At 44.9% G+C, this 23,704-nt stretch overlaps 1 protein-coding gene across 7 annotated transcripts in view; it reads right to left on the reverse strand.

Annotated features, from left to right (window-relative positions):
- The window catches only part of LOC126323281 (uncharacterized), a 398,774-nt gene that overhangs the window by 136,019 nt on the left and 239,051 nt on the right, over positions 1-23,704 (reverse strand). For all 7 annotated transcript variants that reach the window (XM_049994670.1, XM_049994668.1, XM_049994669.1 and 4 more), the window contains exon 5: positions 11,292-11,404. In XM_049994670.1, the coding sequence (XP_049850627.1) occupies positions 11,292-11,404 (113 nt within the window). The remainder of the gene's footprint in view (positions 1-11,291; positions 11,405-23,704) is intronic.

The raw sequence follows: 23,704 nt of genomic DNA on the forward strand, positions 1-23,704 counted from the left end.
AAATTCTAAAGGTGGCAGGCATAAAATACAGGAAGCGAAAGGTTATTTACAATTTGTACAGAAACCAGATGGCAGTTATAAGAGTCGAGGGACATGAAAGGGAAGCAGTGGTTGGGAAGGGAGTGAGACAGGGTTGTAGCCTCTCCCCGATGTTATTCAATAGCCTCTCCCCGATGTTATTCAATCTGTATATTGAGCAAGCAGTAAAGGAAACAAAAGAGAAATTCGGAGTAGGTATTAAAATCCATGGAGAAGAAATAAAAACTTTGAGGTTCGCCGATGACATTGTAATTCTGTCAGAGACAGCAAGGGACTTGGAAGAGCAGTTGAAGGGAATGGACAGTGTCTTGAGAGGAGTCTATAAGATGAACATCAACAAAAGCAAAACGTGGATAATGCAATGTAGTCGAATTAAGTCGGGTGATGCTGAGAGAATTAGATTAGGAAATGAGACACTTAAAGTAGCAAAGGAGTTTTGCTATTTGGGGAGCAAAATAACTGATGACGGTCGAAGTAGAGAGGATATAAAATGTAGGCTGGCAATGGCAAGGAAAGCGTTTCTGAAAAAGAGAAATTTGTTAACATCGAGTATAGAGTTAAGTGTCAGGAAGTCTTTTCTGAAAGTATTTGTATGGAGTGTAGCCAACTATGGAAGTGAAACATGGACGATAAATAGTTTAGACAAGAAGAGAATAGAAGCTTTCGAAATGTGGTGCTACAGAAGAATGCTGAAGATTAGATGGGTAGATCACATAACTAATGAGGAAGTATTGAGTAGGATTGGGGAGAAGAGAAGTTTGTGGCACAACTTCACCACAAGAAGGGATCGGTTGGTAGGACATATTCTGAGGCATCAAGGGATCACCAATTTAGTTTTGGCGGGCAGCGTGGAGGGTAAAAATCGTAGAGGGAGACCAAGAGATGAATACACTAAACAGATTCAGAAGGATGTAGGTTGCAGTAGGTACTGGGAGATGAAGAAGCTTGCACAGGATAGAGTAGCATGGAGAGCTGCATCAAACCAGTCTCAGGACTGAAGACCACAACAACAACAACAACAACCAGTTTCTTTGGGTCTCCAATATATATTTTTTAAACCTTGTTTTTAACTTACTTCCACCTCACTACGTTAATTTAAATTACTACTGTCACTGAGTTGCTGCTTTGCCTGACTGTGACCGACGCTAGCAGCGCATATCGATATATCCCCTTTCGTATATTGATATTACTTCCCGCCCGTTGTTGTCGTAGACCAGTTCGGATCGGAGTTCGAGTCTGCAGTCAGTTGGAAGGCGTCTGGAGCGCAGTCCGGACCTGCCAGTCGGCGAGTTGCGAAGCGGCACCAGTGCAGTCGTGTTGGAGCAGTGAGGTTTGCGCCGACATGGCTCGACCGACCATTGCCGCCACGCATCACTTGAGCCGGGCCACGGTCTAGGTGGATCGTCGGTCGGTCGTCCTACCAGACGACGCGTTTTGGCTCGCCGATCGTTCATGAGTCGGCTGTGTGTGTATGCATCGACTCTCGATTTGTCTTCGTGCGTACTTAGTGACTGTTGGGCATCGTTCAGGTCCTCGTGCAGTGTTTGTCGGATTTTGTGTGTAGTTGCCTTTATTTCCACTGACGACGATTTTAGATGCTGTCGGCATTCTGAGACAAGTCGGTCGGTTGCTGTGGACCAGGCAAGTTATCTCCGCGCGGTGCAGTTGGCTGGGTCCGCTGCCGGTCCCTGCGCAGTGTCGGAGCGTGTGTGTCTGATCGCTATGAGCTTCGTGGTTCACCGACCCAGGATGTCAGAGTTGATTAGTGGTTTCAACTACCCAAGCCACGTCAATTCATGTTGTGGTGGTTCGTTTCGGTGGTCCGCTGTTGGGGAGGTTTTCCTGTGAGCAACACTGAGCGTTTCTGCTGCTGAAATTCAGCCGCCATGCGTTGCAATTAACCATATTGGTTGACTACAATTCGAGTGCACCAGTGGAATTTTCTGCCTTGTGGCCGTTAGTCTTCTGCTTACCTGACCTGGCCACTGACGTAAATTCAGGCAGTGTTCTTTTTGGGTGAAGTTAACTATATTACCGTATTTCAAATTCAAGTGTACCTGCGGAATTTACTGCCTTGTGGCCGTTAGTGTTCCGGTTACTTGCCCTGGCCACTAACGTAATCTTAGGCACCGTCCTTTCCTCACCTGTTGTCGCTGTCCAACATGGTGTGTAATTTTGACAGCAAATACATAAATCAGTGTGGATTATCAAGTACGTAACCTTTTTTGTTTGGGTTCTCATGTACTGATTGATGGGAAGCAAGTCGTTGTGTCGGTCGGTCCGTGGCTGTCCCCTGGTTGGGTTCCGACTGATCAAGTGTAGCTGGGCTCACCACCTGTCTGACGTAAGTGAACAACGGCAGACCGACCTATCTGCAGGCTTCTGAGTGCCGTTGTCTATAGTGTCTTTCCCACCGGTGTTTAATTATCTGTTTTCAGCTATTTAAAATTTAAGGCTTACGGTTATATATATATATATATATATATATATATATATATATATATATATATATATATATAAAATTTGGAAAATTTATTGTAGGCTTTCAGCCTTTCTACACTATTCTTAACATTGTCTTTCAAGCTTAAACATTGCGGCATTCCGCCTTGAAAAGATTATGGTAATATATTTTAAAATTTTGAAATTTAATTGTGGCCTTCAGACATTTGTATTGCACCTTGCATATGTTTGTTCTATCTACTTTGCCTCGTGGCTTTCCACCTAGCTGTGATATTTGTTTTTTTAATTAATTTATTTGCTATTTTAACTGCATTTTTTCCTTGTTGATTGGTGGTGGTGGTTAGTGTTTAACGTCCCGTCGACAACGAGGTCATTAGAGACTGAGCGCAAGCTCGGGTTAGGGAAGGATTGGGAAGGAAATCGGCCGTGCTCTTTCAAAGGAACCATCCCGGTATTTGCCTGAAAAGATTTAGGGAAATCACGGAAAACCTAAATCAGGATGGCTGGAAACGGGATTGAGCCGTCGTCCTCCAGAATGCGAGTCCAGTGTGCTAACCACTGCGCCACCTCGCAAGGTATATCTTGTTGATTTTTAAGATTTCTTGTTTGGAGGCCTTCAGCAGTGGAAGAGTTGCATTTGGTAAAGGTTCGGCTATGTGCCGCTTTGGTTGTAAATGTGTTATTAACTTACAATTAGAAGGTGAAACTGACCACAACCTTATTTGGCCCTTGCAACAATCCTAATTACCTGTTCTGCCCAGCAGGTTTAGAGGGCATTTCAGTGATTATTGTGTTTCTGCACATAGTTCAGAGCGAGCGTAAAGTGGAAATCTTTCTTAATAGATGTGCCCAGCCCTCCACGTCTCGTACAAGTGGCAGTGGCGGAAGCGAATCCGATGGGAAAAAATGGCCTCTATGACGACAGTTACTTGAAGCATGATTTTAATGTCATGAGTAATGAACCTCAATTTGTAGCTTGAGCTGAAGTATTGTCACGTGAGAGTAAGAAACCTTCAAAGCATAAGCGGCTCTTCTTCTCAACTAAATATTCCAAGGAAGTACGATGTAATTTCAAGTTGGGGGGGGGGGGGGGGTAAAGAAAAGGGAAGGGAAGGAATTATTGATGTCAGCGACGACGAGTGAAAATTAATGCTGGATTAGGATTCGAACCTAGGATCTCGCACTTGCAAGGCAGCTGCGTTAACCACAGCGCCATCCAGATACAGTCCGACCTCCCTCCGGGACCGAGGTAGCTTATGCGGTGGCGCTCGTCCTGGGAGTAGGCCGGTTCGAATCTTGGTAACAGTAAAAACTATCACTGCCAGTATTTGGCTGGCGAGGGGAGGAGAGATGGTGGCTCACCAGACTTTGGGCCAGTGTCGTGGTTTAAACACAAAACCTCTCCGCAGTGTCTCATGAAGTGCAGGCTTGTGAGACTGTTGATGGTGACCCGTCTGTGATGAAGCTACTGATGCTTCATACTGTGTGCATTATTGATGTCAATTTATGCGCTTTGGCGTAGAGGAAAGTACAATGGAAGACATTTCAAAGCACTTCCAGAACTCTACTCATCAGTGTTTTTACATGTTTTTAGAAATAACTCGTAGCTGCGAGACTGATTGGACAAAATGCATCGCCATCTGCAGTGTTGGCACTGGCTATGACAGGCAATAAAAGTGGGCCCGTTGCGAAATTAAAATCAATAATGCCAAATGTTTCATGTAGACACACTACTTTCTTCACGGACAAGCTGTGGCATCTAATGTTTTGCCTTCTGATTCAAATGATGTGCTCAAAGGGGTAACCAAAGCTGTGAATTCTGTTACAGGCAAATCTCTGCAAATCCGACCGTTTGGAATCATTTGTGAAGACATGCATTCGCTCCATCAAAATCTTTACCACACAGAGATCAGGTGAATTTCCAAAGAAAAGGTATTGACACGAGTTCTGGAATTAGAAGCTGATGTCGTTAACTGAGGCCTCACTGTAGAGTCAGTTTGTAGAGAAATAGATTTTTTCTTGAATTTCTCAGTTATTAATCGGATCTTGTTCATCTAGTAATCGATCTATTTCTGAAAACAGTTTTCAGGTTTTGCGTTTATTCGTCGTTAACACAGTGTATTTATTACAAAACAATATACGTTCTATTCAGTTCAGAATTAATATTAACCAATGAATTACGCAATTTTAACAAAAATAAATTTCTTTTCTCTTAGGTCTGTTCTTTTATTGCCAACAGCCTTGTCGCAGTGGTAACACCATTTCAGTGAAGTTAACTGCTGTCAGGCTTGGCTAACACTTGGATGGCTTACCGTCCGGGTTTGCCGAGAGCCGTTGGCAAGTGGGGTGCACTCAGCCCTTGTGAGGCCAACTGAGGAGCTACTTGATGGAGAAATGGTGGCACCGGCCACGAAAACTAACAACGGCCGGGAGAGCGGTGTGCTGACTACATGCCCTCCATATCAGCATCCAGAGACACCTAAGGGCTAAGGAGACACGGCGGTCGGTCGGTACCGTTGGGTCTTTAGGGCCTGTTCGGACGGTGTGTGTTTGTTTGTTTATGTTTTTTATACTACGGTTGGTTGATTCGTTTAAGCACATCCAGTTACAAAAGAAGACATTTCTATTTTAATTAATTTCTAGAATTTTTGGTTTGTTTCATAATAAATAATTTTAGAATATATTTTTCAGTTCTTTTAGAGAGCACTATTAACTTAACAATGATTCACTTCATGCCAGTCACAATCAACAACACGAAAGAAATGAAAATGAAATGGCTTTGAGCACTATGGGACATAACATCTGAAGTAATCAGTCCCATAGAACTTAGAACTACTTAAACCTAACTAACTTAAGGACACCACACACATCCATGCCCGAGGCAGGATTCGAACCTACGACCGTGGCAGTCGCATGATTCCGGACTGAGGCGCCTAGAACCGCTCGGTCACCACGGCCGGCTGAGAAATGAACCAAGCGACAAACAACGACGGTTTTCTGAGAATCCCGATGAAGCCACAGAGCTGCGAAAACAGAAACAAAGCTAACACACGTAGTGTCCATTACGATCTGAGGTGAGCTCAAGCGTCCGTGATCGGCTCGATGGAAATTACCTTCTCTCACTGCTGCCAGTCCTAACGATGTATTGTTTGGTTCGAAGCACGCTAACTGAAATGCGTTCTAGCACGCGTAGTGCGAAGTCTTGCCCGTAATATGCAGCCATTTTGTATCACATTTCAACATCAGCTTCTTTTAAATGAGCTTTCGGGAACTACAGCTTCGTGTGACATTTTTGCCACAGCTGGTGACCGGCACGGAATTAAGTTCTCAGTACTGCACAAGACGCTGCCTCCGCACTGCCGTTCCCACCCAGAAGTTAATGTAGTCCTTCCCCCTCAACCTCGAAGAGCTGAAATTGTGAATACAGTCTGTACATGACTTATAGTGCCCTTCGCCGACCTAGTTCAGTACCGCAGGTGTCGAATGAGTTCGACGCACATCGTATCACTTCTCATCGCTGCAACTCTTTGCGTATTTGAAGTGCTCAACAGTAAGTACCACAATTTAACGTGCGAGACTTTACAATGTACTTTCAGGAAACTTTGTCACTTCTGTGTGACATTTCTACCATAGCAAATGATCGTCAAGAAACATATGCTATCTGCCTTGCCGCGAGTGCTTCCACCTGCGACCGCGATCCCCCCCCAACAAGACTTTGCGACCAGTCTGGGAGTCGCCCACAGGTAGAAAAACACTTCTGCAGAAACTGATCATCCCAGGTTTCATTTTATTTGCTCCTTCATCAGCCTTACTTACCAAAACGTAAGCTGGAAATCAAAACGATATTCTTTTTTGCTTTCGACATGTAGAGACCATGGTTCTTTCCTGGGGTACGGTAACAGGTTCGAATCCTGCCTCGGGCATGAATGTTTGTGATGTCCTTAGGTTAGTTAGGTTTAAGTAATTCTAAGTTCTAGGGGACTGATGACCTCAGATGTTAAGTCCAATAGTGCTCAGAGCCATTTGAACCTGGGGTACGCGAATACTAATGCAAAGCACGATTTCTTATAGTCTTTTGTTCGTCTGGGATTTGGCACTTAATTTCCTTAAGCGCCCAATCGAAAGACAGCCTACAATTTTTATAGTGAAAGTGTGACGTAAATTTAGTGAAACAATAATTTGTCGAGATGTAAAAGAGAATTGTAAGAAATACAGTCGCGCGCATTTCTCAGCCACAAGGACAGCTTGATCAGGAATTGATATTTTTTAGATAATACGATAAGCTGAAACTCTTATGGATGGCAGTCAGTAGAAAATTTAATTCATTCAAAAATAACAAAACTTACACAGCTGCTCGCGGTTTCCACAAATGCAATTTGGCTCTCACAGCCGTAATTAACAGTGCTCATAACAGCGACGACACAGAAAAATACGCCATGACACAGAAGGGGTTTTTGAGACTTGTGTGTTCTCCTGTTTTCTGAGAACATAAATGCGTCTGCATTTGTCACTATGGCGGGACTATACCGCGTTAAAGGTAAACAAAATTGGAAATGATTATGAAAAGGATTGTTGCGGCTCGCCATATAGTGGAGATGCTGAGTCGCATATAGGCAGGACAAAAAGACTGTCGCTGGTCGCTGTGAGCGAGCTGTTCTAAGCGCTTCAGTTCGAAACCCCGTTGCTGCAACGGCCGCACGTTCGAATCCTGACTCGGGCATGGATGTATGTGCTGTCCTTAGGTTAGTTAGATTTAAGTAGTTCTAAGTCTGGGGGACTGATGACCTCAGATGCTAAGTACAATAGTGCTTAGAGCCATTTGAACCATTTCTGAAAAAGACTGCCAATCAAAGCTATTCATCAGAACAGACGACTCTCTCTCTCTCTCTCTCTCTCTCTCTCTCTCTCTCTCTCTCTCACACACACACACACACACACACACACACACACACACACACACACACAACCGCGCGCGCTTGGACGGAGCTCACAAACACATGACCACGGGCCAGGCGTTGGCAGCGAGGATTGCGGTCGTGTGTGTGTGTGTGTGTCTATTCTGATGAAGGTCTGTTTAGCCAGAAGCTTTGATGAACAGTCTTTTTGTTATGCCTATCTGCGACTCAGCATCTCCACTATGTAGTGAGTAGCAACTATCGTTTTCATAATATTGTCATTACTCCATCCTGGGTTTTCCATTGTTCGAAGCTGGAAAATGTTACACAAGTCACAATCTAGAAGGGGATGTGATTCCTTGACTGCTATTGTTGATGTCGCAAACGCGTTAGAACTATTTATATACTTCTTACAATATCTTATCGGTATTAAGGTGAGATCTATGTACCAACTAGTTGTAATAATCTGCTTACCGACTTCCTAAGTCAAATACGGGATTATGTATTCGAAGCTCAGTTTAGCAGTCTTAATGCCATTTAAGGTGGATGGATTATTGATTGTAACGTTCTCGTAAAATACGACATAGAAACCATTTTTTTAAAATGTGAATTAAAAATTTAAAACACAGAAAGTGAAGATGGTTCAAATGGCTCTGAGCACTATGGGACTCAACTGCTGTGGTCATCAGTCCCCTAGAACTTAGAACTACTTAAACCTAACTAACCTAAGGACATCACACACATCCATGCCCGAGGCAGGATTCGAACCTGCGACCGTAGCAGTCGCACGGTTCCGGACTGCGCGCCCAGAACCGCGAGACCACCGCGGCCGGCACAGAAAGTGAAGAATCAGAAGAAGTAATGATGGTTTCATTCTACATGTAGTTAGAATCTGTACTCTTTTGACGTGTCTGAGTTTAAGTACGAGTCATCAGCAGCATTATACAGCTTATCCCATATAAAACCATTACACCTCATGCGCCGGTCGAACTGCTTTGTGAAGTGACAACACTGTCTCAAAATTTGATTACGCTGCATTTTATCGGATTGTTGAGTACAGCTGTGTATCCGTGCGTGAGTTGTTTTGAGAAGCTCGTGTTGTGAGTTGTTAGAGAAATGAGGCAGTTTGCACTAGTACAGCGAACTGATAATGTGAAGTGTTATATAAAGCCAAGGCTCCATCAAAGAACATGAAGAATTGCTACAAGCGAAATGTGCTGGCAGGAAGCTCTTCAGGACCAGTTCTATTCAAGATCGGTACAGGAAATGGAGGACTGTACGATCCGTTCACAATGTGCAGAGGAATAGGCGACCGACAGTCAGGAGCCCTGAAAGTATAGTGAGAACTCGCATGGACATTACGAGAAGCCCCCGCAAGTCGGTGAGGATGTTACGCTGCACGTTGGTGCATGCCGTACAACGCGTTATTATGTACTGCAAGATATGAAACTAAAAACCTACCATGTGAGTGTGGTACTCGAGTTGAAATCTGAGAATCAGGAAAAAAGATCCGATTGTTGTAACTGGCTGTTCACATCAATTACTAACGGTTACTTGGATCCCTTGCTTTACTTCATGCCAGATGAAACTTGGTCTCATTTGTCAGGTTATGTAAACGCCTAGAACTGCAGATAATGGTAGCAGGATAACCCAAAATTGTGCATGAAGAACCTCTCCACTCACAGAAGATTGGTACTTAGTGTGCGTTGTCCAGCATGCGCATTATTCCCCCCCATGTTTTTCAATTGCACCTTAAACAGAGCCAGACATCTAGACATCCTTGACTATTTCTCTGCACAATTAACAGATGCCAACAAGATGGAGCAACGACTTACACATCCAACGAATGAGTGATCTACATCACTAACGTGTTCCCTGAAGACAGGCTCGTCAGTATAGGCCTCTGGCCCCCACGGTACCCGGATTTAACATCCCATGTTTTTTATTTGTGTAGCACACTGAAAAGCAAAGTGTATGCTGACAATCCCCACAGATCTTAAACCGAACATTACTAGAGATTTTAACATCACGCCTGCAGAATTACAGTGTGTTGCTGGTAAAGTCAGCGATACCTGGATGCCCATAGCCACAAATTCCAGTATCTCTAATAAACAGGTAACAACATGCTTTAACGTTATTATTATCTATTCTTTTTTAATTAGTTCATTGTTACCTTAACCTCGGGCGTGAGGCGTATCGTTTTCATGTGGGACAGCCTGCATTTCTATTTGGACTTCATTAACTGTAAAACTACAATTACACTCCTGGAAATGGAAAAAAGAACACATTGACACCGGTGTGTCAGACCCACCATACTTGCTCCGGACACTGCGAGAGGGCTGTACAAGCAATGATCACATGCACGGCCGTCGAATGGCGCTAGCTGCACAGCTTTTGTGCACCGCCGCCGTCAGTGTCAGCCAGTTTGCCGTGGCATACGGAGCTCCATCGCAGTCTTTAACACTGGTAGCATGCCGCGACAGCGTGGACGTGAACCGTATGTGCAGTTGACGGACTTTGAGCGAGGGCATATAGTGGGCATGCGGGAGGCCGGATGGACGTACCGCCGAATTGCTCAACACGTGGGGCGTGAGGTCTCCACAGTACATCGATGTTGTCGCCAGTGATCGGCGGAAGGTGCACGTGCCCGTCGACCTGGGACCGGACCGCAGCGACGCACGGATGCACGCCAAGACCGTAGGATCCTACGCAGTGCCGTAGAGGACCGCACTGCCACTTCCCAGCAAATTAGGGACACTGTTGCTCCTGGAGTATCGGCGAGGACCATTCGCAACCGTCTCCATGAAGCTGGGCTACAGTCCCGCACACCGTTAGGCCGTCTTCCGCTCACGTCCCAACATCGTGCAGCCCGCCTCCAGTGGTGTCGCGACAGGCGTGAATGGAGGGACGAATGGAGACGTGTCGTCTTCAGCGATGAGAGTCGCTTCTGCCTTGGTGCTAATGATGGTCGTATGCGTGTTTGGCGCCGTGCAGGTGAGCGCCACAATCAGGACTGCATACGACCGAGGCACACAGGGCCAACACCCGGCATCATGGTGTGGAGAGCGTTCTCCTACACTGGCCGTACACCTCTGGTGATCGTCGAGGGGACACTGAATAGTGCACGGTACATCCAAACCGTCATCGAACCCATCCTTCTACCATTCCTAGACCGGCAAGGGAACTTGCTGTTCCAACAGGACAATGCACGTCCGCATGTATCCCGTGCCACCCAACGTGCTCTAGAAGGTGTAAGTCAACTACCCTGGCCGGCAAGATCTCCGGATCTGTCCCCCATTGAGCATGTTTGGGACTGGATGAAGCGTCGTCTCACGCGGTCTGCACGTCCAGCACGAACGCTGGTCCAACTGAGGCGCCAGGTGGAAATGGCATGGCAAGCCGTTCCACAGGACTACATCCAGCATCTCTACGATCGTCTCCATGGGAGAATAGCAGCCTGCATTGCTGCGAAAGGTGGATATACACTGTACTAGTGCCGACATTGTGCATGCTCTGTTGCCTGTGTCTATGTGCCTGTGGTTCTGTCAGTGTGATCATGTGATGTATCTGACCCCAGGAATGTGTCAATAAAGTTTCCCCTTCCTGGGACAATGAATTCACGGTGTTCTTATTTCAATTTCCAGGAGTGTATAAATAAATCACGAGAAGCAATAGAACACCTATGGAATTCTGTTTCTATTCTTTACCTGTAGGTGCGGATCTGTAACATATCAAAGTTTGTTTTTAATGTTACAAGAAACATCGTACAAACACTGCAAAATTCCACAGCCTCGCGACCCTTTTCGCAATATTCTGACACAGCGTTTGTTTCAACGAGCTGCTTCCCTTCAGACTAGATGTAACAGTCTGCAGCTGTAAGAGTGCAGTGATACATACCAAGCATTTTTACTATCTGGAACAGCTGGTCGATGTCAGAATCTCCAGGGAACAGCGGATCGCCCGTCATCATCTCGGCAAACAGGCAGCCCACTGCCCAGATGTCAACTTCCCTGCAAATCAAAAACAGTGCCGTATAAGAAATGCGATGTTTAAAGCTCTCGGGGAAACAGTTTATAAAATTCATATTGATGTGCTCATAAGCGTGCAACGGAAAAGTAATGCTGTAAGTAGGCTGTTTAGGTTTTCTTATTGGTAACGCCACATAGCGCTCTGTATGAAAAATCACTGGCTGTGCTGTGCGCAGTCTGTGGCTAGTCTGCATTGTTGTCTGCCATTGTAGTGTTGGGCAGCGGCAGCTGCATGCTAACAGCGCGTAGCGTTGCGCAGTTGGAGGCGAGCCGCCAGCAGTGGTGGACGTGGGGAGAGAGATGGCGGAGTTATGAAATTTGTAAGAATTGGTGTCATGAACTATCATATGTTTTTTGACTATTAAGGTAAATACACTGTTTGTTCTCTATTAAAATCTTTCATTTGCTAACTATGCCTGTCAGTAGTTAGTGCCTTCAGTAGTTTGAATATTTTATTTAGCTGGCAGTAGTGGTGCTCGCTGTATTGCAGTAGCTTGAGTAACGAAGATTTTTGTGACGTAAGTGATTTGTGAAACGTATAGGTTAATGTTAGTCAGGGCCATTCTTTCGTAGGGATTTTTGAAAGTCAGATTGCGTTGCGCTAAAAACTATTGTGTGTCAGTTTAAGCACAGTCGTGTACAATTTTTCTAAGGGGACGTATCATAATGCTCAGTTAGATTTTTCTGTCGAAAGTAAATCGTACTCTGGTTATGTACAGAAGCCTAAGCTCTGATTTTTGTTCATCTTGCATTTCTTCTTTGTCTATAGATTAGCGCGATATATTAGCATGAAGGAATTGAATGTAAAGGGCTCAACTTCATTACTCAGAAATGCCATTTTAGGGACAAATAGCCATAATGGAAGAGGAGACAAAGGATTAATAGAAGAGCTCTATGGACCACCCCTGTCCTTCAAATGCGGAAGCACGGTACAATCTAGGTTAAATGAGGAATTTCAACCTTTTGTTCTGATTGGTGGTCCTCGGTCTGAACAGAAATAAAGTGTGAAGAGACTGGTCATTCAAGTCTTGTATTTACCCATACTCATGGACAAATGCAGTGAATTTGTATGTGGAGTGTGTCGTACTGCAATCCATCCCAGTAACTTTATATCTGACGAGATGAAAACAGAAAAAATCCTATCCTACATACTGACTGGGCCAATACTCTGCGCCTTTGTTTTGGGTATGGGCGGGAGAGCGTGATGGAGACTGTTTCTTACGTCCGTCAACGGTCAAGATAAGAATGATGCCGGATCGCTCCATATGCAGGTACTGAGTCACCTTCAGTATTCTATGGAGGTTAAGGTACATAACTTTTTTACCCCATTTGTATTTTGGAACTTTAACATGGGACTAGGGCTGTCAACATCTATAGCACTCCAACACACGACATCAATGATAAACCCAAGGTTTTATACCAATCAGCTGTTATTTTGTGCTGTTAGGGGCTCGCACGACGTAATAACTGCCTGTAAGGTTCACGGACGTAGAGTCGGATTGTACTGTCGGCACAAAACGATACGATCGAACGCTATTCCCGAGAATCTTCCAAGCAGCTGTTATTTTGCTAAGGAAATGACAAGTGACTGTAGTAACTAGAAAATTATGTTAATCGGTGTAGTGTAAATTACTATACTGACATAACGTTGAATGTAAATGCTACAGAACTTGTTTAAACACATACAAAACATTCAAAATGTTAAATATACTACATTAACATAACAGCCTAACATAAAAATGAAGTAGCCAGCAGATATGGTCCAATGTCAATGTAACTTCGTACATTGACGGGCAAGTCAATTAGTACAGTTGCATTTCACTCTGAGAGTAGAACGGCCACCATAGTGCAATAGTGTTGTTGTTTTGTGTTGTTACCAGGCCCGATAGGGTAGAAAAAGGGACATGAACAACGCTAGACGTTGAGTGATCTCTATGAAGGTCATGGATGTGCCGCGTACTCGCACGAGACAGCGTTATCAGCATGTGACAGTTTGAAAGCGGCCTCGTTGTTGTTCACTATTTGATCAGCTGGTCGAATCCTGCAATAGCGATCCGTGCGGCGGCCGGCCGAAGTGGCCGAGCGGTTCTAGGCGTTTCAGTTTGGAACCGCGCGACCACTACGGTCGCAGGTTCGAATCCTGCCTCGGGCATGGATGTGTGTGATGTCCTTAGGTTAGTTAGGTTTAAGTAGTTCTATGTTCTGAGGGACTGATGACCGCAGATGTTAAGTCCCATAGTGCTCAGAGCCATTTGAACCATTTGATATGATCTGTGGGGCAATCGGAAGTGACAGTGACCAGATGTTGGACTGCATGAGAACATGGGGGCAGGAACACTCATTGTCAAGGTTCTGATCGATCACATCTGACCACCACAATGGAGGATCCTCTTATTGAGCTCCTAGCACACTGTAACATCTTCACGTCCGTGCCTGCCGTCCGAGAACAAGCAATGGACTCCCTTTTACATCATGTATCATTCCGCACCATTGGTCAGACACTAGCAGCAACAGCACTAGGGAATGATGGTATGGGCGGGTGGCGCAGACTTGGTGGGAGTCCACAAGACTTCCGAGTAAGGCAGCTTTAAATGTAACAAGTTCTTTTAATGATGCGTCTGCGCTGCTTGATACACTGGATCGGAGGCCAGCTAGCTACTGAATTTGGTGGGTTGGCTGCCTGCACCTTGCTTTGCTGACACGGTACTACACCACGCCAGCGGCCTTGTTACATGAGCCTGCTGCAATGTATGGGATTTAGGCGTCCTTTACAATGTTTATAACGGATAATTTTTGAGAGTCTTAAATCCGGGAAAGCCCTTACAACATGGGACACCTCGCAACTCTACATGGGACTTATCCACAATGCATGCTTATAAGCACGTTCATCTCCGAAACAAAAACAACAATATTTTTTTCCTTCAAACGGATATATGCTGTGATTTGGCTGCAGTACAGTATTTCTCGATGAAGCAGGTTCAGTGATTTGACAACTTTAATGCGTTCTGATGAATAAAAACTTGTGTCAGGCCTGTAATCGAACAAAGATCTCCGGTTTATCAGGAGTACTCGCCTTACCCAATTACGTTATATGAGTACGCTGAGTACGCTTCCAGGAACTAAACATCCATTGTAATTTTTGTTTCTCTGCTATATCTCCGAATCAATAACCAGGCATCCTCCCTTCGGAAAAATGCGTTACCAGGAGATTAATACCTGGCTCACATTCCAAATACCATCGAGTCGTCTCTCCCACATTGCATTAAAAATCGTGCAGTACACCAGTTCCATTCTTCACTTGATGTTATGTCGATTATGTTTTCTAGCAACTATACTAAATAACAGAAATTAATCACACAGTCATTAATTCGTTCATACATTTCGTTTACACATTGTATCCTACAAATCTCTTCATGTAGGTGAGCCTAAGGGATGAGGAACGAGTCAAGTTGTACGCCAACAGCCGCAAGCCGCAACTACATGCTATTTCTGTAAAGTATATTAGCGATAAACTACGACTAGTTCTAAAACTAATCACAATGAAAATTGTCGAAACTCCTTCCAGGTTACTTTACTTACATATTTTAGGAGAAAACAGCTTCTTGAAAATGCGGAAGCTCCTCGTCTTACACAACTCAGCTGCTGTTTTTATCAACGAAGTGCTACCGAAAAGTTAGGTGAATGGTCTCATAAAAAAAAGGAAACAAAAGTTACAAACGAAATTCCTTTACTGACCTACAAAGTAATCACTATCAGATACGACACACCTCTGACATCGGTTGCAAAGCTGTTGGAAAGTCAGCAAACGCTTCTTGTGGTATCACAATGGTCATACGTAATGTCTGCGAAGCGTACGTGTTTCAGGGCTTCTTCAAGGCGTGGAAACAAAAAGAAGCCTGCCGACGCCCGCTTTGGAGAATAAAGAGGGTGCTGAACGACAGCCACCTTGCGCATATCCAACGGCAGGTGACCACGGTTCTTGGATTGTTTCCACGAGAAGCGTTTGCTGACAGTTTCCAACAGGTTGACAACCGATGTCAGAAGTGTGTTGCAGCAAAACATTCGAGTACCAATGCTATCCTACAAGGAGACATTTCCCCTCACTGCAACATTAAAACGAACATTCATTATCCTGTAAACTTACTTTCTCTCTCCGTGAGCGTTGTTCAGATCGTTAGCTCAAGGAAGGGTTGTTTTAATGATTTCACCAAAATATTAAACACTTCTTAGACCAAACATGTTCCATTTCGAGAGCTCTTTTCAAAGGTATTATTTTTCCCATGTTCCCATTTGAAGCAGAGCTTTTTCCATTTTCAGCACCTTCCAGGCAGTCTACTGTTCACTTTTGTGTTCGTCCTGGCGGTTTTTCTGAAGCGCATTTCACCAGAAAAAAAGATCATACGCACAGTTTCCAAAAAGCTGTCTGCACAATAGGCCTGACTCACCGTATACAGGTTGTAACAAAAAAAACAGCGACAATTTCAACGAGAGCGACTTGAGGAACTAACTGAAGCAGGTGACCATGTTCCCCATCCAAAGGTGTTAATAGAGCATCGAAATAATGAGGGAAATCTCCTGCATCTAGATGACACCCTGGGAAGCGAACGCGAGTTGTAACGCTGACGCATCTGACTGGAACGGATTCTGGCGTAACCACAAACGCCGGAACGAAGATCCGAAACGAAAGACCAGAGAAGGCAGTGAAGAAACGATAGCCACTGGTGCGCGGAATCGGACAGCGCCGCGCTAGGCGCAGCTCCTGCCAGCCTCGGGCGCACAGATCGGCCCGAGTCTGCAACGTGGTTAGTGCTACGCTGTCAGATCCGTATCAACTGGTTCCTTGGACTCAGTGTATAACAAGAACTGTTCTGTTTTCACGTCGCCTCTCGATAGCGACATTTGCTGTAAAGAAAGTTAAGTATTGTCAGTTTGCTTTCTGGAAATAAAACTTCTAATGTGTGAGTACCGGGCGTGAGTCGTGCTTCGGTAGCTCAGATGGTAGAGCACTTGCCCGCGAAAGGCAAAGGTCCCGAGTTCGAGTCTCGGTCGGGCACACAGTTTTAATCTGCCAGGAAGTTTCATATCAGCGCACACTCCGCTGCAGAGTGAAAATCTCATTCTGGAAACATCCCCCAGGCTGTGGCTAAGCCATGTCTCCACAGTATCCTTTCTTTCAGGAGTGCTAGTTCTGCAAGGTTCGCAGAAGAGCTTCTGTAAAGTTTGGAAGGTAGGAGACGGATACTGGCAGAAGTAAAGCTGTGAGTACCGGGCGTGAGTCGTGCTTCGGTAGCTCAGATGGTAGAGCACTTGCCCGCGAAAGGCAAAGGTCCCGAGTTCGAGTCTCGGTCGGGCACACAGTTTTAATCTGCCAGGAAGTTTCATATCAGCGCACACTCCGCTGCAGAGTGAAAATCTCATTCTGGAAACATCCCCCAGGCTGTGGCTAAGCCATGTCTCCACAGTATCCTTTCTTTCAGAAGTGCTAGTTCTGCAAGGTTTGCAGAAGAGCTTCTGTAAAGTTTGGAAGGTAGGAGACGGATACTGGCAGAGGTAAAGCTGTGAGTACCGGGCGTGAGTCGTGCTTCGGTAGCTCAGATGGTAGAGCACTTGCCCGCGAAAGGCAAAGGTCCCGAGTTCGAGTCTCGGTCGGGCACACAGTTTTAATCTGCCAGGAAGTTTCACTTCTAATGTTGTTTGTTTGAAATTGTTGTGTACATTCCGGGAACGCTGCATCCCGTAGGCACCCTATTAGCGACGAGTGGGCAAGAACCCACAGATGCCATTTAACGACCTGAATACTGTCCTATCTACGGCGAGGAGTCTAACGTTAAGAGTCATCATTGTTGCCGAAGAGATGGCGTAGCAGCAGGACTTTTCTCTCATTACTTTTGCCACGTGTGGTCTAAGGCGCCTTGACACGGTTCACGCGGCTCCCTCCGTCAGAGGGTCGAGTCCTCCCTCGGGCATGGGTGTGTGTATTCTCTTTAGCGTAAGTTAGTTTAAGTTAGATTAAGTAGTGTGTAAGCTTAGGGACCGATACCTCAGCAGTTTGGTACCACTGGACTTACGACAAATTTCCAAAATTTCTCATTGTTTTGACAGTCTGTAGCGCTGTACGATGACAGACACGGGCTCCAATATACACTTAGGTGGCAAAAGTCATGGAATATCTCCTAATATCGTGTCGGACAGTCTTTTACCCAGTATGGTGCAGCAGCTCGACATGGCATAGACTCACCAAGTCGTTGGAAGTCCCTTGCAGAAATAATGAGCCATGGTGCTTCTATAGCCGCCCATAATTGCGAAAGGGTTGCCGCTGCAGGATTTTGTGCATGAACTGACCTCTCGATGTCCCATAAACGGGTGATGGGATTCATTACGGACGATCTGGATGACCAAACCACTCGCTCGAGTTGTCCACCATGTTCTTGTCACCCACAAAAATTTCACCGCTCAATGGCTGCAAATGGTCTCCAAGTAGCCGAACATCTGTTCAGTTGGATCAGAGCACGTAGTGACGTAGTCCATTAAACATGAACACAGTCCACACCATTATGAAGCCACCGTCGGCTTGCACAGTGGCTTGTTGGCAACTTGGGTCCATGGCTTCGTGTTGTCTGCGCCAACTCGAACCCTAATATCAGCTCTTATCAACTGAAATGGAGACTTATTTGACCAGGGCACGGTTTCCCAGTCGTCTAGGGTCCGCCTCATATGGTCAAGAGCCCAGGAGAGGCGCTGCAGGCGATATCGTGCTGTTACCAAAATCACTTACGTCAGTCGTCTGCTGTCATAGCCCATTAACGCCAAATTTCGCTATACTCTCCTAACGGATACATTATTCGTACGTCCTACGTTGATATCTGCTGTCATTTGACGCAGTGTTGGTAGTCTGTTAGCACTGACAGCTCTACGCAAACGTCACTACTCTCGATCGTTAAGCGAAGACTGTCAGCCACTGTGTTGTCTGGGGTAAGAGGTAATGCCTGAAATGTGGTATTCTCGACACACTCTTGACGCTGTGCAAGGCAGAATATTGAGCTGCGTAATGATTTTGGAATTAATACGTCCCATGTGTCTAGCTCCAACTACAAATTCGCATTCAAAGTCTGCCGGCCATAATCACGTCGGAAATCTTTTCACATGAATCATCTAAGTACAAATGACAGCTCCGCCAATGCACTGCCCTTTTCTACCTTGTGTATGCGATAATACTTCCATCTGTATATGTGTATATGGGTACACCATTGCTTCTGTCAGAGCGTAGTCTCAGCCTGTTCCTGAAGAAATGCTGAGCTCGAAATTTGTCGGTATATTTTTCTTAGATTAAATAGGTATATAAATGATGTCTCAGAATTTATAGCGAAAACTAACACAGGTGAACGTACACAATAACAGAAGCAAAAAGCGTTCGAGTGAGCTCGGGTCCGGAAATGAGCAGTTTGCGACGTAATTGCGGATGTGCGGTTACGAGCCGCCATTGATTTAACTATGAAATATTGTCTACATCTGTATCATCAATATCTGCATGATTACTCTGCAGTTCACAAGTAAGTGCTTGCCAGAGAGTTCACCACCTTTAAGCTACTTGTCTACACTTCCACTCTCGAACAGCTGACAAGAAGAACTCTCCGTATGTACATGGCCACCAACAAAATACTTTTACACTCTGAGGAGAATGTTGGTGATTGAAATTTCATGAGACGGTCCTACCGCAACGAAAAACGTCTTTGTTTCAATGAATGCCACCCAAATTGGTGTATCACAGCCGAGGAACTCTCTCTTATTTCGCGATAATAAAAAAAACGAACTGGCCTTCTTTGAATTTTTTCAATGTTCTCCGCGAATCCTATCTGATGCGGATCCCACACTGCACAACAATACTCCAGAACAGGGCAGACAAGTGTAGTGTAAACAGTCTCTTTACTAGATCTTTTACATTTTCTAAGTGTTCCGCCAACAAGTCATAGTCTTTCGTTTGCTGTCCTCACAACATTATCTGTGTGATAGTTCCGATTTAAGTTATTCGTTGTCTTAGTCCCTGAGTACGTGGGTTAGATAAAAAAGGGTGGCAACATCGTTATAATTCGTACCAGACGTTACTGACAGACGTTCACCGTATTACATGTCCGCAGTATAATCGTCCCTCATCTCGATCACCTACCCGCACAAAGATAGAAAGCGTCGTTCACTAACACCGCATTCACCTCTGTCGAAATCTTGGAAGGACCACCCTGTGGCACGGATAATGTCTTCTGTTGTGTTGCAGCCCGAGCCGTGAAAAGGTCCTTTCATTTTGGCGAACAGGTCGTAATCGCACGGGCTTATATCGGATGAATACGATGGACATCCCAGTATCTCCTACCCCCATAAAAATAAATGTCGTGAGACTACGGCCTCCCGTCGTATAGACCGTTCACCGGGTGCAAATCTTTCGATTTGACGCCACTTCGACGACTTGGGGATGAAGTGATGATGATTAGGACAACACAACACTCAGTCACTGAGCGGAGAAAATCTCCGACCCAGCTGGGAATCGAACCCGGGCCCTTATCTCACCGCCCATGCACGTAGAAGGATGATGGGATGCAGTGCCAGAAGGAAACACTGTAGTGCGTTCCTACCACGTGCCAATCCAGTCTTCATTCACGAACGTAGTTCGTGTTTCCTAAACATACTGTTAGAACACTCGACCTGGCCTTCCGCAGTTTCAGAGAGTACACACTGCAGCTGACTCAAACACAGCCGTTGCATCTCACTACACCACTTCAACTGTCTTTCTGCTCTCAGCTACAGACAGTGGGAATGCCATGTGACGCACATTCTTCGCGTTACGGCGGTTTTGCCACTAGTCTTTATCCAATTCATGTATTTAGGAAGTTTGCACTTGCCTTTAAATTTGTGCGATTTATCGTGTAACTGAAATTTAGTTCAAATGATTCAAATGGCTCTGAGCACTATGGGACTTAACTTCTGAAGTCATCAGTCCCCTAGAACTACTTAAACCTAACTAACGTAAGGACATCACACCATCCATGCCCGAGGCAGGATTCGAACCTGCGACCGTAGCGGTCGCGTGGTTCCAGACTGAAGCGCCTAGAACCGCTCGGCCACTCCGGCCGGCCTGAAATTTAGTAATTTCCTTTTAGTTTTCATGTGAATAACTTCACACTTTCCTTTATTTAGAGTCAATTGCCGTGTTTTGCACCATATAGATATCTCGTCTAGATAATTTTGCAATTCGTATTATCTAATGACTTTACAAGATCTAACAGGGCTCCTCTGGCTGTCTGCCAAATCGTTTATGAAGATCAGGACCAACAGAGGGCCTATAACACTTCCTTGGGGAACGCCAGATGTTACTTCTGTTTTATTCGATCTTTCCGTCGTTCATTAGGAACTGTGACCTTTCTGACACGAATCCAATCGACCGAACTGGGATGATACTTTATAGCAGGTAGTTTAATTAGAAACTTCCTGGCAGATTAAAACTAAGTGCCGGACCGAGACTCGAACTCGGGACCTTTGCCTTTCGCAGGCAAGTGTTCTACCATCTGAGCTACCCAAGCACGACTCACGACCCGCCCTCACAGCTTCCATTCTGCCAGTACCTCGTCTATTACCTTCCAAACTTCACAGGAAGCTCTTCTGCGAACCTTGCAGGTTCAGATAGTAGAGCACTTGCCCGCGAAAGGCAAAGGTCCCGAATTCGGTCTCGGTCCGGCACACAGTTTTAATCTGACAGGAAGCTTCATATCAACGCACACTCCGCTGCAGAGTGAAAATCAGATTCTGGAGTTTAATTAGAGGTCGCTTGTGAGAACGGTGTCAAAAGCCCTCTGGAAATCTAAAAAATGGAATCAATTTGACGTTCCTTGTCGACATCGCTCATTGCTTCGTGCCAATAAAGAGCTAGTCGTGTTTCACATGAACGATATTTTCTGAATACGTGTTTGCTGTCTATGAATAAATCATTTTCTTCGAGATGATTCATGATGTTCGAGCACGATATAAGTTCCATAATACTACTGCAAATCGACGTCGACGTTAGTGATACGAGTCTGTAATTCAGCGGGTTACTCTTATTTCCTTTCTTTGGTACTGGTTTGACTTCTCCAATCTTCCAGTCCTTAGGCATGGATCGTTCTAAGAGTTAGCGGTTGTATATGGCTGCTAAGTATGGAGCTATTGTATCGGGGTACTATGAAAGGAATCTGACTAGTATACATTGACCGGAGGCCTTGCCTTTGTTAACTGTTTTTAAGCTGCATCGCTGCACAGAAGATATCTACTTCTAAATTATCATGTCGGCAGCCGTTCTTGATTCTATTTGTGGAATAGTTAGTAAATTCCAATAAATCCCCACTCCGAATTTTTAAAGAAACGAAGTCCCATATACAAAACGTGTGTTTCCTGAAATAAGTGTCGTACAGTGTTATAATTTTGCAGGCACATTCAGTGGTATCTGTGGATATTGTCTGCAAGATTCGCTGCGAGTAGTAGTAGCAGTGAAGACGTAATAAATTAAAGCATCACGGCTAATGCTGCATTTTCTATACATGAAGGAAAAGGAAAAATTCAGTAAGCGATTAACTTTGCTCCTTTTATCGTTCTGTTGGGGGCGTTAGCGAGAAAAAGTTTCGTAAAGGTTTGAAATTATGTGTAAAGTTTGTTAGACGTCGATAAGTGGTCTCATTTTTCCTTGAGCTACCCTGCGCCAACACACAAATAGTTTCTGACAGTAGTACAAGTAATTGACTTTTTGTGTTTAACTTTTAACGTAAAATTATAGTTCTTAATGAATAGATTATGACAACAGTTCAGATTTTTAAATTCACTCAATAACTATATGAAACATTGAAAGTCAAATTTTTGTTGCCCATGAAAGTTGTTACATAGGCAACTGCAACCGAGACTGTGCCCTGGGTATGTCGTTCAGTACTATAGACGTGTTTGCAAAGTAAACTTTTAGATTAAGGCCCCATTTAGTTGGGCTCAAATTTCTACCATGACCTACCTTAACGAGAAACACGATACTGCTTCAGTGCGTTACTTTTTAGAATTTACTGTAGACTTGCACGTGTTAAAGGAGTTGTTCCAAGTCTCGTCCTCGCATTTAGATAGAACACTGCACTCCCTCTGCAGAGGATTACGAATTGTTTCAAATACCTCTAGATCATCTCGTAAATTTTCAACAAACAGTATTGGCGTCAAACGTAAATGTCACAGGACGAGAGCCCGCTCCACCGAAAGGTATATGATTGCTTTTATTGAGCTACCTTACTTGCATGCAGCAAGTATACAGGCTCGTCCCTGGAGCCAAATAGGTGTATCCAAACTATAGCAGAAAATATGGCAAAACTGATTAGCAAGGATTTACGGAAATTTATTACACGAAAGTATATATAACGTAACTTGAGTGTCAAGGAGATGCATGGCAGTATTGTTAAATGTTCACTTACACTGTTCAATCTTTGAGCGTTGATCTAGTCCTGAAACCAATGAAGGATGACTACTTCAGTTAGCATGTCCAGTTGGACTCTTCTGGGCGGCGACGATAGGGTAGAGTCCTGATCCTGTTTCGAGACACAGTTTTAGTACTGTGTAATTACACTGAAGAGCCAAAGAAACTGGTACACCTGACTAATATCGTGCAGGACCCCCAGCGAGCACGCAGAAGTGCCGCAACACGACGTGGACTCTACTAATGTCTGAAGTAGTACTGAAGGGAACTGACACAATGAATCCTGCAGGGCTGTCCATAAATTCATAAGAGTATGATGAGGTGGAAATCTCTTCTGCAGCACGTTGCAAGGCGTTTGGTGGTCACTCTGTAGCAATTCTGGACATACGGGGTGTCGCACTGCCCTACCGGAATTTCCCAAGTCCGTCGGAATGCACAATGGACATTAATGGACGCAGATGATCAGACAGGATGCTTACGTAGGTGTCACCTGTCAGAGTCGTATCAGACGTATCCCATTTCACTCCAACTGCAAACCGCCACACCATTAAAGACCCTCCGCCAGCTCGAACAGTCCCCTGTTAATGGGCAGAGTCCAAGAATTCATGAGGTTGTCTCCATACCCGTACATATCCATCCGCTCTATAGAATTTGAAACGAGACTCGTCCGACCAGGCAAAACGTTTCCAGTCATCAACAGTCCAATGTCAGTGTTGAAGGACCCAGGCGAGGCGTGAAGCTTTGTGTCGTGCAGTCATCAAGGGTGTCAAGAGTGGGCACTTGGTTCCGAAAGCTCATATCGATCATGTTTCTTTGAA

This window comes from Schistocerca gregaria, chromosome 2, assembly GCF_023897955.1.
Source record: "Schistocerca gregaria isolate iqSchGreg1 chromosome 2, iqSchGreg1.2, whole genome shotgun sequence".
In the NCBI taxonomy this organism is placed as follows: domain Eukaryota; kingdom Metazoa; phylum Arthropoda; class Insecta; order Orthoptera; family Acrididae; genus Schistocerca; species Schistocerca gregaria.